At 39.1% G+C, this 14,461-nt stretch overlaps 1 protein-coding gene across 2 annotated transcripts in view; it reads right to left on the bottom strand.

Moving 5' to 3' along the window:
* NPC1 (NPC intracellular cholesterol transporter 1) overlaps nt 1-14,461 on the bottom strand; it is a 1,151,083-nt gene that overhangs the window by 155,349 nt on the left and 981,273 nt on the right. For both annotated transcript variants that reach the window (XM_044065361.1, XM_044065360.1), the window contains exon 20: nt 11,297-11,426. In XM_044065361.1, coding sequence (XP_043921296.1) covers nt 11,297-11,426 — 130 coding nt within the window. The remainder of the gene's footprint in view (nt 1-11,296; nt 11,427-14,461) is intronic.

The following is a 14,461-nucleotide window of genomic DNA, read 5'->3' as shown; positions in this document are numbered from 1 at the left end:
CCATAAAACAGAGCTTCCAATTTCTCAGCTTTTGTATTATCTTTTTAGTCTCTTCCCACATATCCTTAGATGCCACAACAGAATCCTTTTTAATCCATACTCCTAAGTACTTTATATTAAAATTCCCCCATAAGTATGGGGATTGCTGAACTAATTTTTGTGTGGATACACAGTTTACAGCTATTGCCTTTGTTTTACCTTCATTAATGTTGCATCCTAAAAAGACATGGAACTGTCTCAAAATGTTCAACACTGAAATGTTCTTTTCTGATTTCAGCAGGTGTAAAATATCATCATCTTTAAATAAAGCCAACTTTTCTTCTTGACTTCCATACCAATTCTTCTTCATCTTCTTTCGGCTTTTCCCGGTTGGGGGTTGCCACAGCGGATCATCTGTAAGCTCATGATTGGCAGTAGAGTTTTACAGTGTCGAGTTGCCAGCCTAGCACCCAACCTTCCACAGAAGGCACACACACATGCACACACTTACACCTAGGGCCAATTTAGAGTGTCCAGTCCACCTACCAATTATACCTTTGAATTTCAGAGTCCCTTAATGTGATGTCAATCTCGCCTTTATTCTCAATGGTGGGTCGGAGCCGATCCATCTTGGCCCTTGCAAAAGCTTGAGGCCTTCAGCTAAGCTTGTGGGCATTTTTCCCTAGCTATAACACAACTCAGCTACCTCAGACTTCATTTGTTGCGCAGTGAAGGAGGTTTCGAAGCTAGCTCTGGGGTAAGTGCTTTCTATTTTATGCTTGTATTTGTGTCCTTTTCTATTTGCTATAGTTAGCTGTACTTTACACCAGTTTTTTTTCCGTTAGGCTTTTAGACATAGTAAAGTTTCCTTACCCTATTTTCTATCCACTTTTTCAGTGCGAGTGTCAGTCCCCTTAATTGGTATTGCCCGTTTAACTTAGAGGGCCTATAACTTACATCTGTTTAAGTTAGAGGACATTTATCTCTCCCTTTCCTATTTAATCATCTGTTTTAGAGGATTTAAAAAAGTATTTTTCTTGTTCCCTTATCATTAGTGTTTCTTCCCATTCCTCGCATGCTTGGGTATGCGCGCACGAGTGTGTGTGTGTGTGTGTGTGTGTGTATTTCCTTTTTTTGGTAGGTCATAATTTCACAAAAACAGGAAGGGAAACATCTTTCCACATTTTTTGAAAACCAAGAAGATGCCCCTCAGTGATTCCCACACTTTGGGTGTGTATTGCTTGGGGCTTCTTCATCTTCAAGAGTCGTGGTCTATATGCCACAGCTTCAATCAGATAATGCTTATGGAGTACAAAAACAAACTTATTTTGAAGGGGACAATAATGGAACACGCCACCCATACAGCAGGAGAGGACTGCAAAATCAGGGCTCCAGGGAATCGTTCTTTGTTAGACCCTTTCATCACTCCTGAAGGAGTGCCTGATTGCTCACAGTGTGGGGGTGATTGTCTCTGCACCAAGAAACCTGGCAAAAAATAAGCGACAAATGGGTGCAGAAGATAATATCCAGGGGATATGTCATTCCCTTCTCCTACCTAGCTCCTGTAAACAAGTATTCTCCAGATGTTCCACCCAGTCAAAAAGAACAAGCAACCTTAGAAATTCAAAAGTTGCTAAAAGAAAGTCAGCAAAGAAGTCCCTGTAGACCAGAGAGGATCCGGAATTTACTCAATATTCTTTTTAGTTCCAAAGAAAACAGGGGCTTGAGGCCCATCTTGGATCTCAGCAATTTGAGCAAGTCTCTCAAAAATACCAAGTTCCAGATGGCGACACTGCAGTCGATACTTCCATTTCTGGAAAAAAAAACAAACTGGATATGCTCCATAGACCTTAAGGATACGTGCTACCACATTTGGATGGACAGGTGATCCAGAAGGTACTTGCGCTTCTGGCTAGGAACCAGTCATTTCCAGTTTCGAGTTCTGCCATCTGGTCTCACTACAGCCCCTAGAATGTTCACCAAGTGTATGGCAGTAGTTGCAGCTCACCTGACAGAGGATTCTGCATGTTTCCAGATCTGGATGACTGGCTCATCACCGCCCCAACCGGGCATCTTCTGGTACAAACAAGGGACTACACTCTACAACTCTGTTCCTCCCTAGGAATTTCCATAAATTATGAAAAATCTGCCCTAGAACCATATCAGTCTTTGGTCTTTATAGAGTGCGAACAGGCACAACAACTATGACAGAAAAACTTCCACAAGACAGAGTACATGACCTTAGACATTATGTAAGAATGCTGATCAGGAAGAAACAAGCTTCTGCAAAACTTATACTCCAAGTACTGGGAAAAATGGCACCTTCAGTTGTTCTAATTCCTCTAGCTCGGCTCTACATGAGAATCTTTCAGTGATTACTTTCGACACAGTGGTCAATTCTAGATCTTTCAATGACGCACAAAATCATGATAACCAATTCATGCAAGAAGGATCTACAGTGGTGGATTCATTCTCCTCTGGTATCTCAGGGCCATAACTTTATTCCCCCTCAACCCCAAGCCATGGTAACCATGGATACTTCCCAGACATGGTGGGGTGGGGGCATTATCTGGAGAAGACAGTTCTAGGCATCTGGCAAGAACACAAGGCGCACTTGCACATAAACATCCTAGAGATGAGAGCGGTGCTTTTAGCATTGCAAGCATTTCAAGATACTCTCCCTCTAGGAACGATAGCAATACAGTCAGACAAGTTGAGCAGAGCCTTTTTATGGCTGCACGAGTGGTCCCTCAGTCAGAAAGTTGCAGAAGACATCTTCCAAAAATGGGACCAGGCTTGCTACGATCTCTTTGCTTCACCCACCAGTGCCAAATGCAGCAGCTACTTTGCTCTGATAACTCCTGAGGGGGGAGTCCAAGAGATGCACTTGTTCACGACTGGCCCCAGGACTTCTTTATGCTTTTCCACCAATACATCTAATCCCCAAATGTTTGCAGAAAGCAAGTTCGTTAAAGACAATAATCCTAATTGCCCCTGACTGGTCTTGCCAAATCTGGTTTCCCTTTCATCAGTCTCATGTATGGGAAGGGACTATAGATTCTGGACCCTGCTCTGGAGCTTCTGACTCATCAGTCAGGAATGGTTCATTCCAATCTGAACAGTCTCAAACTAACAGCTTGGCTGATCCAGTTCCCGAGTGCCAGGTTTTTCTCTGCAGTTTAACACATTTTGTTATCTTCCCATAAAACATCTACATGAAAATTATACAAAGTTAAAGAGATTTGCGGCTTGGACCAGCATTATTCAGATATATCCCTTTACTGCCCCATACATGCTATTCTAGAATTTTTGGCAAAGCTTTTCAATGAAGGAGCTGCTGCAGCTACTATTAAGAGTTCAGCTGGCAATTTTCATATAGGAGAATAGTTCTAGAATCAGGTGAAACAGACTTTGTAAAGCAATTCTAAAAGGAACTACAGTGATAAAACCTCCATACAAAAATCCATCACTGCCTTGGGATTTGAATTTTGTGTTGTCAAAGATGATCTCCCCTCCTTTTGAACTGTCTGCTACCTGTGAATTAAAGTATCTCTCATGGAAAATGCTCCTCTTAGTACCTATTACTTCAGCAAGGAGAGTTTTGGAGTTGCAAGCCTGGTCTGCCAAGCCTTCACACCTAATTTTTCACAAGGACAGAGTTTCTTTACACACTAACCCCTCTTTTTTTTTTTTTACCTAAGGCTGTGTCGGAAAGTAACCCCAATCAGTCTATCAAGCTACCAGTTTTCTTCCCAAATTTTCAAAGTAAAGGGGAATATTCTTTGCATCCTCTGGACTTGCACAGCATTTCAGAAATCAGAAAGTCGGATCAACTTTTTATTTCTTATTCTGTTAAAAAAGGCCAACCAGTCTCTAAAGTTACCTTGTCCAAATGGCTTTCACAATGCATATCCTTAATTTACAATTCTAACAACAAAACTATTTCTAACCCTGTTAAAGCTCATTTCATTACGTCTGTAGCCACTTCTGCAGCCTTACAAGCCAGATTACCTTTGGATACCATCTGTGCTGCAGTGACATGGGCAACCCCACATACCTTTATTACTCATTACAAATTGGAGTTGGCCTCTAGGAGTAGAGCAACCTTTGGTTCGGTTCTATGGTTCTGAGGAATATTCTCCTATGAATCACCCAAGAGTCAGGTGGCTAGGGACGTGGTCCCACCAGTAAGAATAAAGGCGAGACTGACATTACATAAAGAAGTTATGTGCTTACCGTAACATTCCATGTGCGTTGTCCATCTTGTCCTTTATTCTCACAACCCACCCACCATACTCCCTGCGTACACTCCTGGGAGTCAGTGTAGTTCTAACTGGATTTGTATAGGACTCTATAGCCTCAGAAATAATGTGTGGTTTGATTTTTATTTACATATATGTATATAATAAAGCTATGATTGCTCTAAGGCAAATATCTGAGGTAGCTAGGTAGTTGCATTATGAACAGCGAAAAATGCCCATGACCTTAGCTGAAGGCCTCGAGCTTTTGCAATGGCCGAGACGAATCCGATGGATCAGATCTGATGCACCAGTGAGAATAAAGGCCAAGATGGACAACACACATGAAACATTATGGTAAGTACATAGCTTCTTTTTTTTCTTTGCCAGTGATTTTAAACAGAACACAAGTCACAAAGGGGAAAGAAGACACCCCTGCCAGGTCCCTCTGGTCAAAAAGAAGTTATCAGAAAGGAACCCACACACTTTAATTTTTGCCTGTGGTCCCTCATATAACCTCCTAATCAACCTTATAATGTTATCAGTTAAGAAAAATGCTTCCACTGCCCAGCTTATAAAACCCCACCTTACTTTCAAATGCTTTCCTTGCATCAAGACCCACCAACAACAATGGTAAATTCTTACATTCTACTTCCATCTGGACCATCATTGTTCTTTAATGTGCTGATCCATATTTATCAATTCTGGTATCAGCTTTGCCATTCTTTTAGCCATTACAGACAAACACTTTATAATCATGATTTAGAATTGAAATAGGCCTATATGAAACTGGAACTGATGGATTTTTACCATCTTCAGGTATTACAGCCACTATCGCTTTCTTCCACGATGTTCATGGTTCTCCTTTTAAAAAAAAACTGTTAAAGCCTTTTATCATTTTCCCCTCCTGGCTTCCAAACTTCCACAGGAATACCATCTACTCCTGGGGTCTTTCCTGTAGATTGGTTATACATCACCATTTTTATTGCCTTTCCTCCTATCCTGTTAGTAATTGATTCTCTTCTACCTTGAACCTTGGCATATTTAATTCTTCCATAAACATTTCCATTTTTACCTCTTCTTGATTTCCGTTTTTCTCTCTGCTTTATGCAGATGTTCAAAATTTTTTCAAAATATTTCTAGTACTTCTACAAGATCTCGGATTTTCTTCATTGTTACAGGATCCCTAAAGCTTGGTGAGAACCCCATTCTACCTCCTGTTGCCTCTGTCGTTGTGCTAAAAGTTTTTGTGCTCTGGAGTTATCATCAAAAAGCCCATGCATATTATTGAGGTAATCCCTTATTTTCTGTTTATCATTCTGCAATTGTTCCTCTTCTTATTCTGTGAGATACCGCCTATTCTGCAATACTTTAACCTTTGTCAGTCCCTCTCAATAATTCTGGTTACTTCTTAACCATATCTCTCATTTCCACCCTATTTTTAACCTTCATTTCAATTTTACCCCACTCCCTAGCTGTATTTTCAGAATAAATATCTTATTTAATAACTTCAAAACAATTTCCATCAGCCATTCCTTGAATTCCTCTTTTTTAAACAGAGAGGTGGGAAAGTGCCAGTGCCTCCGGTTTATTTCATTACCCTCCATTTTTATTTTAGTTATTTGTGTGCGATCTGAAATAGTGATTGGATGCTTATCAAAACGCCAATTAATGTGCATGTTCCTGTGAAATACAAGTTTTATCTAGCCTAGCCCAGTTTTTTTATCTTGGGGAATAATATGTAAATTCACTATGAACTCCTACTACTGAATTCACATCTTCCATGCCAAATATTTTCATAACTTTTGTCAAGAATCTACCCTCTTTTGTTATATTTTCCCTACTGGGCATCTTAGATACAGTCTCACTACTGCAAATCAAATTTCAGTCCCCACCTATAAGTAATACTCTCTGCTAAACACTGATAATTTCTCCCAGAATTTTCTTAAGTTCCAGTATAGCAGTTTTAGGTGGAAATACAATACAGTGTAATCTTCCTCTCCTGCCAGTAGCTCCTTAGTACTACAAATCTACTATTATCTTTTTTTCACCCTTCTATCATAATTACAACTCCTCTTGCAATTAATATAAGTACTTCTCTTTTCCTCTGTCCCATCCTGAAATCCTTTCTTTTTCAAATTCACATGCTCATTTCTTTCCAAATGTATCTCCTGAAGCATAGCTATGAATTCTACATTTTTATTATAGCTCACTACTCATATATATATATATATATATATATATATATATATATATGCGTGTGTGTACACACATACACACATGCACATGTCCATTTACATTTAAAGATAATATAGAAAGTGTTATCACTATGTTAGGAAATTATTATTCCCACCTGTAATATGTTAACAGTTTCTTAATGTCTAGTTTCAGCTTTTGTATTACATGCATATACTAATGTTTGGCAGGTTGATCTTTTATACAGTTTATTGTTATATCCATTTGAATGTATGTCACATCTTACAAAACTTTTTGTTTTAGTGAAAACCCTCAAAAAACCACCCAACAACACCCCTAAAACCTATTAGCTTAATACTAACACACAAAACTATGTATATATCTTCAAATATTGAAGTTTAACCTTCCTAACAGTAAACATTGTCCTAGACTGACAGCCACACCCACAGACTTGGATTAACCTACAGGGAAGGTTTTCCATGCTAAGACACATGGTACAGCCTGTGCTTCTAGTTCCACTAAGTGCTGCCTGTTTTTCTCATATCTTTATTCCTCTCCCAGATTAGGAAAACACTTGGATGCTTTCAGAAAACATGATCTCTTAGCCATTGAAAGTAAGATGCATTCTGTTTTTTTTTTTTTATTTCCCCTTATCAGATTGTCTACATAAGAGACATGAGAACTAGATACACAGTTGCATTTACTAGGAGCATTTATTTGCTAGAGGAAAACTTTTTATTACATTTAATGTTTATTTATTTGCTTCCCCTTAAAACTTGTTACTAGATCAAGCCAAGGGCCTTAATCCAGTCATTCCACTATGCAACAGTAAGAAAAGGCACATCACTTGTTTGTATCATGCTCTTTGAGCAGACTTTTCTACTTTTTTTTTTTACATTGCAGTGCCTCCCTTTCTTAACTGAACAAGGAGAAAGAAGGAAAAAATAGGGGCAACTATTTACTTTAGTATTTCTATTACACTCAAAATTTATGAGGAAATTTTGCAGGTTATGTCATGCATTATAAAATTACTACTGTTAAGAACAAATTTTTTTTATCTTACAGTCGACTCTTTCCTTTATCTGCCCCCCCCCCAAATGCTCTTCTCAACATTAATGACATGAAGTAGGGCTTAAAGCATTCATTTTATCTTGCAAACTACCCCAGAATAGGGTTTGCTCTGAATATTAAACCTAAGTTTCACTGCTAATGAACAGAACTGCACTTTAAAATTATACCCACATTGAAGATATCGAAATGAATGGGCAAGATGAATCTAACTACAGTGGATATAAAAAGTGTACACACCCTTGTTAAATTGCCAGGTTTTTGTGATATAAAAAAATGAGACCACAATAAATAATTTCAAAACTTTTCCCACCTTTAATGTGACCTATATAACTTGTACAATTCAACTGAAAAACAAATATGTTAGGGGAAAAATATAAAAAAAATTAAAAAATGTACAATAAGCTGGTTGCATAAGTGTGCACATGCTTAAATTAATATTTTGTTGAAGCACCTTTTGATTTAATTACAACATTCAGTCTTCTTGGGTACACACCTGCCATTAATTGGATAATCTGATTAACCCAAATAAAGTTCAGCTCTCCTAGTAGAATTTGTTCAGTTGCCTGCTACAGCAAAAGCCAAGGTTCGCAGAGAGCATACAAAGCATCAAAGGGATCTCATTGTTGAAAGGTATCAGTCAGGAGAAGGGTACAAAAAAAATTCCACAGCATTGGAAACACAGTGGAACACAATGAAGATGGTCATCAAAAAGTGGAGAAAATATGGGACAACAGTGATGTTGCAAAGAACTGGATGTCCCTCCAAAACTGATTAAAAGACAAGATGAAAACTGGTAAGGGATGCTGCCAAAAGACCTACAGCAACACTGAAGGAGCTGCAGGAATTTCTGGCAAGTACTGGCTGTGTACTACATGTGACAACAATCTCCCATATTTTCCATATGTCTAGACTATGGGGTAGGATTGCAAGACGGAATCCTTTTCTTACAGACAAAAACATACACGTCTGGCAAAAATTTGCAAAATAATACATCAAGTCTCCCAAAAGCATGTGGCAAAATGTGTTATGGTCTGATGAGACCAAGGTTGAACTTTTTGGCACAATTCCAAAAGGTACGTTTGGCGCAAAAACACTTTGCATCACCAAAAGAACACCATCCCCATGGTTAAGCATAGTATTGCCTGTATCATGCTTTGGGTTGCTTTTCTTCAGCTGGAATTGGGGCTTTAGTCAAGGTGGATGGAATTATGAACAGTTCCAAATACCAGTCACTTTTGGCCTAAAACCTTCAGGTGTCTGCTAGAAAGATGAAGAGGAATTTCACCTTTCAACATGACAATAACCCCAAGCATACATCCAAATCAAGAAAAGAATGGTTTCACCATAAGAAAATTAAAGTTTTGGAATGGCCCAGCCACAGCCCAGACCTAAATCCAATAGAAAATCTATGAGGTGACCTGAAGAGGGTGGTGCACAAGAGATGCCCTTGCAATCTGACAGAAGTGGAGCGTTTTTGCACGGAAGAGTGGGCAAATATTGCCAAGTCAAGCTGTGCCATGCTGACAGACTCCTACTCAAGAAGACTGAACGCTGTAATTAAATCAAAAGGTGCTTCAACAAAGTATTAGTTTAAGGGTGGACACACTTGTGCATCCAGCTTACGGTTTGTTTTTTTATTTTTTTTATATTTTTTCCCCTAACAGATTTGTTTGTTTTTCAATTGAATTGTACAGGTTATAGGTCACATTAAAGGTGGGAAAAGTTTTTAAATTATTTATTGTGGTCTCATTTTTTTATATCACAAAAACCTGGCATTTTAACAGGGGTGTGTACACTTTTTATATCTACTGTATGTGTCTAAGAATCAGAAAGATCACACACTTATGAACTTATGAAATTTGCTTCTGAGTTCCATCAGTAACAGCATGCTACCAGCTTTCATGTCCCATACACAAAAGAAGGAAAGCAAAATTATACACCTATAACACTTAAAAAAAAAAAAAAAAAAAAAAAAAAAGATTTTCTACTACATTGTTTGGATGGGGAATATTTGTTGATACTCCAAAGATGGCTGGAGCCCTACAGTGAAATCTGATAAATAAAAACACAAAATATTATGTCCTGGGTAAAAAGTTGGGAGCACACACCCATATGTCTTAAGCAAAGGACTTCATCATCACTACCTTACTTAACAGAGTTTGCTCTTTGGTCACACCACCTTGGGGAACGTTATATACTTTTGCTGAAACAGGCTGTTGATCTTCCAAGTCTTGGCAAAATGTCTAGATATTTTCATTGTTAACCAGATAAGGGTACAAATATAACTAGCTGGGAAAAAAATACGGTTTTGAAGAAAAAAAAAAAAGAGGATGTTAACTGAGAGAACTGCAGATCAGCCAGTAGCCAATCAAAGAGTGAAGTACACGATTCCACTACTAGTACAGTCTGGTCCTGCCGCAAGGAGGTTTGGAGGAAAAAATTTAACCTATCCACTGCATGTTTAGTTTAAGTATCTTAAGAATGGAAAATGGTTAGAAAAACTGAAGGAGATTCGAAAGAAAAAAAAAAAAAAAAAGGTGTCTTACACAGATCATTGCATTGCAGTGTTACTTCTGGGAGCTCTCCACTAGAGGTCCTGTCCTAAGTTCCGGCTACTCCAAGATCTCACGTTTCTTCCTCCCAGTCATGGTATTCACCTACTCTCAGAGTGCATCCTAGCATGCGGATATAAGTGTGATGTATGCACTTGCCATCTTCAAAGCCTTTTTGCCCTTAGTTTAGAGAATACTGCACTGCATGGCTCTAAAAATGTGACTCTATGCTTAAGAACTAGGCAGTCAACTAAGGACTAGGTAAGCTAATCTAAAAGCACTCCTTACAGGTTCGTAGGTATGTACTACACTAATAATCCTAGTCATGCATTCCAAATTTCTGACAAGTTCTGGCATTCTTGGTAAGTGTAAGCAGTGGCTTGGGAGATTAAATATTTACAAGAAGGGGCCTAGGAGATGAACCATTTACAGGCTGCCTGTGTTCATTAGATACATAGATACCAAACCAGGGATGAATTTCTTGTTCCCCATCCAATTATCCAAGTTACACTTGAATTGGGTCAGAGCAGAACTCTACTTACTTCACATGGATGGGGAGCCTGTTCCAAAGAATGAGTAGTGTGTCTAGGATACATTATCAAAAGAAAGGTTTAAGTCTTTATAACAGGTAATTCTGATGTTGGTTTTACAGATATGCAGGAGGTCCATCAGGGTGGAGTCTGACAATCCCTTGTATGCCAGGCTACCACTGCAACTTTAAAGGTAATGTGGGAAGAAACTGGCAGCCAACTATTCTTTACCAGTCACTGTGAAAAGTGAACACTCCTTGGAAAAATGTGATAAACTAAAGGCATAACTACTTAATGGGGCCATCTGCAGACGTAACCAGTACTACTGTCTTTATTAATACAATTCTCAATTATTAACGCCAGACCCTAAGAGCTGACAGTTCACCTTGGGCAGTACTTCATTATACAATCAGAAATTAATATAACAAAACAGTCGTTACTGACTGAAACTTGACAACTGGCATTTCCTAAGTCCAGCATTATAGTCTAAACATGACCTCCGAATATAATGCACTATGCTAAGCGTGCTGCATTTTGTGTTCAATTTCTGCCCAAGTGTACATGTATGATTCTTCATGTAACAAGGACAAAGCATCCATTACCTGTCAAACCACTCTGAAAAAAAAAATAAGCAAAAGCAAGTTCCATTTGTAAAGAAACACAGTCTTGAGTAATCATTAATCAGTAAGCTAAAAGAACAATATATATATGTAGAAGCACAATATTGTACCCTTTTCCACACTTGGGATTTGGGTTATCAGAAAGGAACATTGGTAGAAATTTCATAAATTCATGACCAAGTGGTCTCTTCTTTCCTTCTGGACTGAGCGGTCGACAGCGTTCGCATCTGGGATCTACAACTAAAAAAGGTATATATATTATATAAAAATATATAAAAAAATGAATGACAGCAAACAACTTTAACAAAGAAGTGCAAGAAAAGAAGAGGCTCACTGGAGTCATCTCAGCCAGCAGGTCAAAGAAACATAGTAATCAGGTAACACAAACTCATGTTTACAATTCTTTTTAGCCTGATCAGTAAAATTGTTTCCTGACACATCAGTGGCTTGCCCTTTGACCTTTTGTTTACACAACTTCAAAGGTACTTTATTTTACACTGGTATATATATATATATTTTTTTAATTCTATTCACTGCATCACTCAAAGAGAAGAATCTTTTACTCCAGGGGACAGGATACAATTCTCATTTTCAGAACACAAGAAAGGCTAACGCAGCTATTATGTCTTCTACCCATACTTAATCCACTACTAAGTATCCTACTAGGGTAAATGTCTTAAGTTACTCAAAACAGCCATGAACTCTGTTGTCACTCAGGGTTCCAGTGGCCAAATGCACTTTTCCTCTTTTCTCATCATCAAAAATGCAAAGATGATCACAATGATCTGCCAAGCAATAGCAAGATGCAGTTTAACAACAAAAAATGGTGTAAAGAAACAGTTATATTACAGTAATTACTACCAGCTAAGCATGCATAAATTAGTTGCAGAGTACACCTCATAATTAAAGTGACCTAGTTTTTGAAGAGTAAAGCTAAAAATCTTAAGCTAAAAATTTTACGGTTAATTGTAAGGGCCAAGGGAGCCAGTCACATACAGGATTTTTAGCTTTACTTTTTGATTGTTACCTCCTCTGTCCACAAGCAAGGAGGCTGTCAGCATGTTGGTAATTGACATCCTTATGGCAGTAAGGTATTTTGGCTTAGTCTTTGAAGACTAAGGTTTTGCTTTTAGACTTCTGTTATACATTCCACACTGACAAAATCTTAACCGTCTTCAAACAAAATGCCTTTCCTCTCTCTCTCCCCTTAAAGTCACCAAACTGAAGGATCAAGAGACGCCAACTATGAGGGCTAATGGGAGAAAAAAAAAAGATTCAAGCAGACAAAATTATGAAGTTAAAATATTTTCCATTACAATCTAATTGCCATTTACAAGATTTTACTGCTTTCAGCAGATAAAGGGGGGGGGGATCATTTTCATTAACAGCCCGACGATTATGTTTTTCAATCAACATATGATGCAGTGAATTTACTCAGCATGAATAAGTTGTTTTATGCTGCTATCTATAGGCTAAGCTGCTACTCAAGTAATCACAAACAGTTATCAAATGATACATGATGGGGTGTCCTCTTTTGTGTACATCACCCAGAGTCGAAAAACAAGGTTACAAGAAACATGGCCATCAATTCAATCTACTAAGGAAAGAGTTACTTTTGTCGGGGTTATGCTTACAGTGCAGTTTTGCACCTACCATAAATGTAGATGTTCGAGTGTATACACTGCTGCAGTCATTACACTTGGGTTATCTTGCCGTCAGGCGGTTCCCCAGTCGGCCTGAGTTCCAAAGTCTTGGTCTGGCATTGGTTGCTGTCACCTCCTCCCTGACGTCAGTGCAAAAGGGGTATATACGATGCAGCCGACGCCATTTTCTTCAGTTTTTATTGCCCCAGATGTCAGGTGCCTCTAAATAGGTAGGCAATTCCAATCGCTAATAAAACATACATAAGAAAAGCAAAAAACAACTTACAGCTACCAGCAAATACTCCCCCCATAGGTAGTAAGGGTAGAAGACATAGGTACGTACCAGCCAGTAAGAGGGGAAGGAGGGAGGGTAACCTGGACTGCAGCAGTGTATACACTCTAACATCTACATTTATTGGTAGGTACAAAACTGTACTATGTTCATCGTGTTACACTGCTGCAGTCATTACACCTGGGTAGAATCCCAAAGCTGAGGTAGGGTGGCTGGTTCTATAAGGCATTAGGGGTGGCTATAAGGCCCTGTAGCACTGCAGTGGTGAAGCCGGCTCTGGATTTAGAGTATAGAGGCAGATGGTAATGCTTGGTGAAGGTATGTACAGAACTCCAAGTTGCTGCTTCCAAAATATCCTTGGTAGGTACTCCCCTGAGGTAGGCAGTTGAAGTGGCTGTTGCCCTGGTGGAGTGACATCTAATGCGGCTAGGTACAGGTTTTCCATGATATGTGTAGCAGAAACCTATACAATGTCCTATCCATCTGTTTTGAAATGGCTTTTCCCTGTGCTCCTGCAGCATATGCTACCAATAACTGCTCAGATTTTCTGAAAGCTTTGGTTTTGACCAAGTAGAAGCGTAACTGCCTGTGAATGTCCAAAGAGTGCAGTAGTCTCTCCCCTTTATTCTGTGGTTTAGGATAAAAAGTTGGCAGGTGAACAGTTTGGTTTAGAGCCACACTAGATACCACCTTTGGCATAAACGTAAAGTTAGTTCTTAAAGACACCCTGTCCTGGTGGAAAATGAGGAAAGGTTCCACTGCCATTAGTGCCTGTAATTCTGAAACTCTTTGTGCTGATGTTATTGCCAGGAGCAGAGCAGTTTTCCAGGAGATATATTTTAATTCTGCTGTGTTAGCTGGCTCAAAAGGAGGTAAAGTTAGTTTTTCCAAAACAAAGTTGAGGTCCCAAGTTGGAGTAGGTGCTCTACGGGGCGGTCTTATGTTTTTAGCCCCTCTGAGGTACTGTTTTAACAGAGGATTAGAGAAAATTGGTGGATCCGTGTTGTAATGAGCAGAGATGGCAGAGGCGTGGATCTTGATGGATGAGAAGGAGAGGCCTTTGTCCAGCATCTCAGTTAAGTATTGTAGTATCTGAGGAATGTTTGGGACAAGAGGGTCAAGGCTGTGAGCTTGGTTCCAGGCACAGAATCTCTTCCATTTATCCGAATAGGCTTTCCTGGTACTAGGCCCTCTGGTCTCCAGAATGACATCTATAACAGCTTTGGAGAGAGGCATTGCTTGCTTGACTAAGGAATCTTCCATGCAGCTAGGTTTAAGGTCTTTAGCTGGCTGTGTAGTATTTGATTGTTGTGCTGAGTCAGCAGATGTGGGATTGGAGG

The sequence above is a fragment of the Protopterus annectens genome, chromosome 3.part0, assembly GCF_019279795.1.
Source record: "Protopterus annectens isolate FY-2018-M chromosome 3.part0, PAN1.0, whole genome shotgun sequence".
NCBI classification, from domain to species: domain Eukaryota; kingdom Metazoa; phylum Chordata; order Ceratodontiformes; family Protopteridae; genus Protopterus; species Protopterus annectens.
The sequence above is the reverse complement of the archived record's forward strand: the minus strand, read 5'-3'. Positions and strand labels throughout refer to the sequence as shown.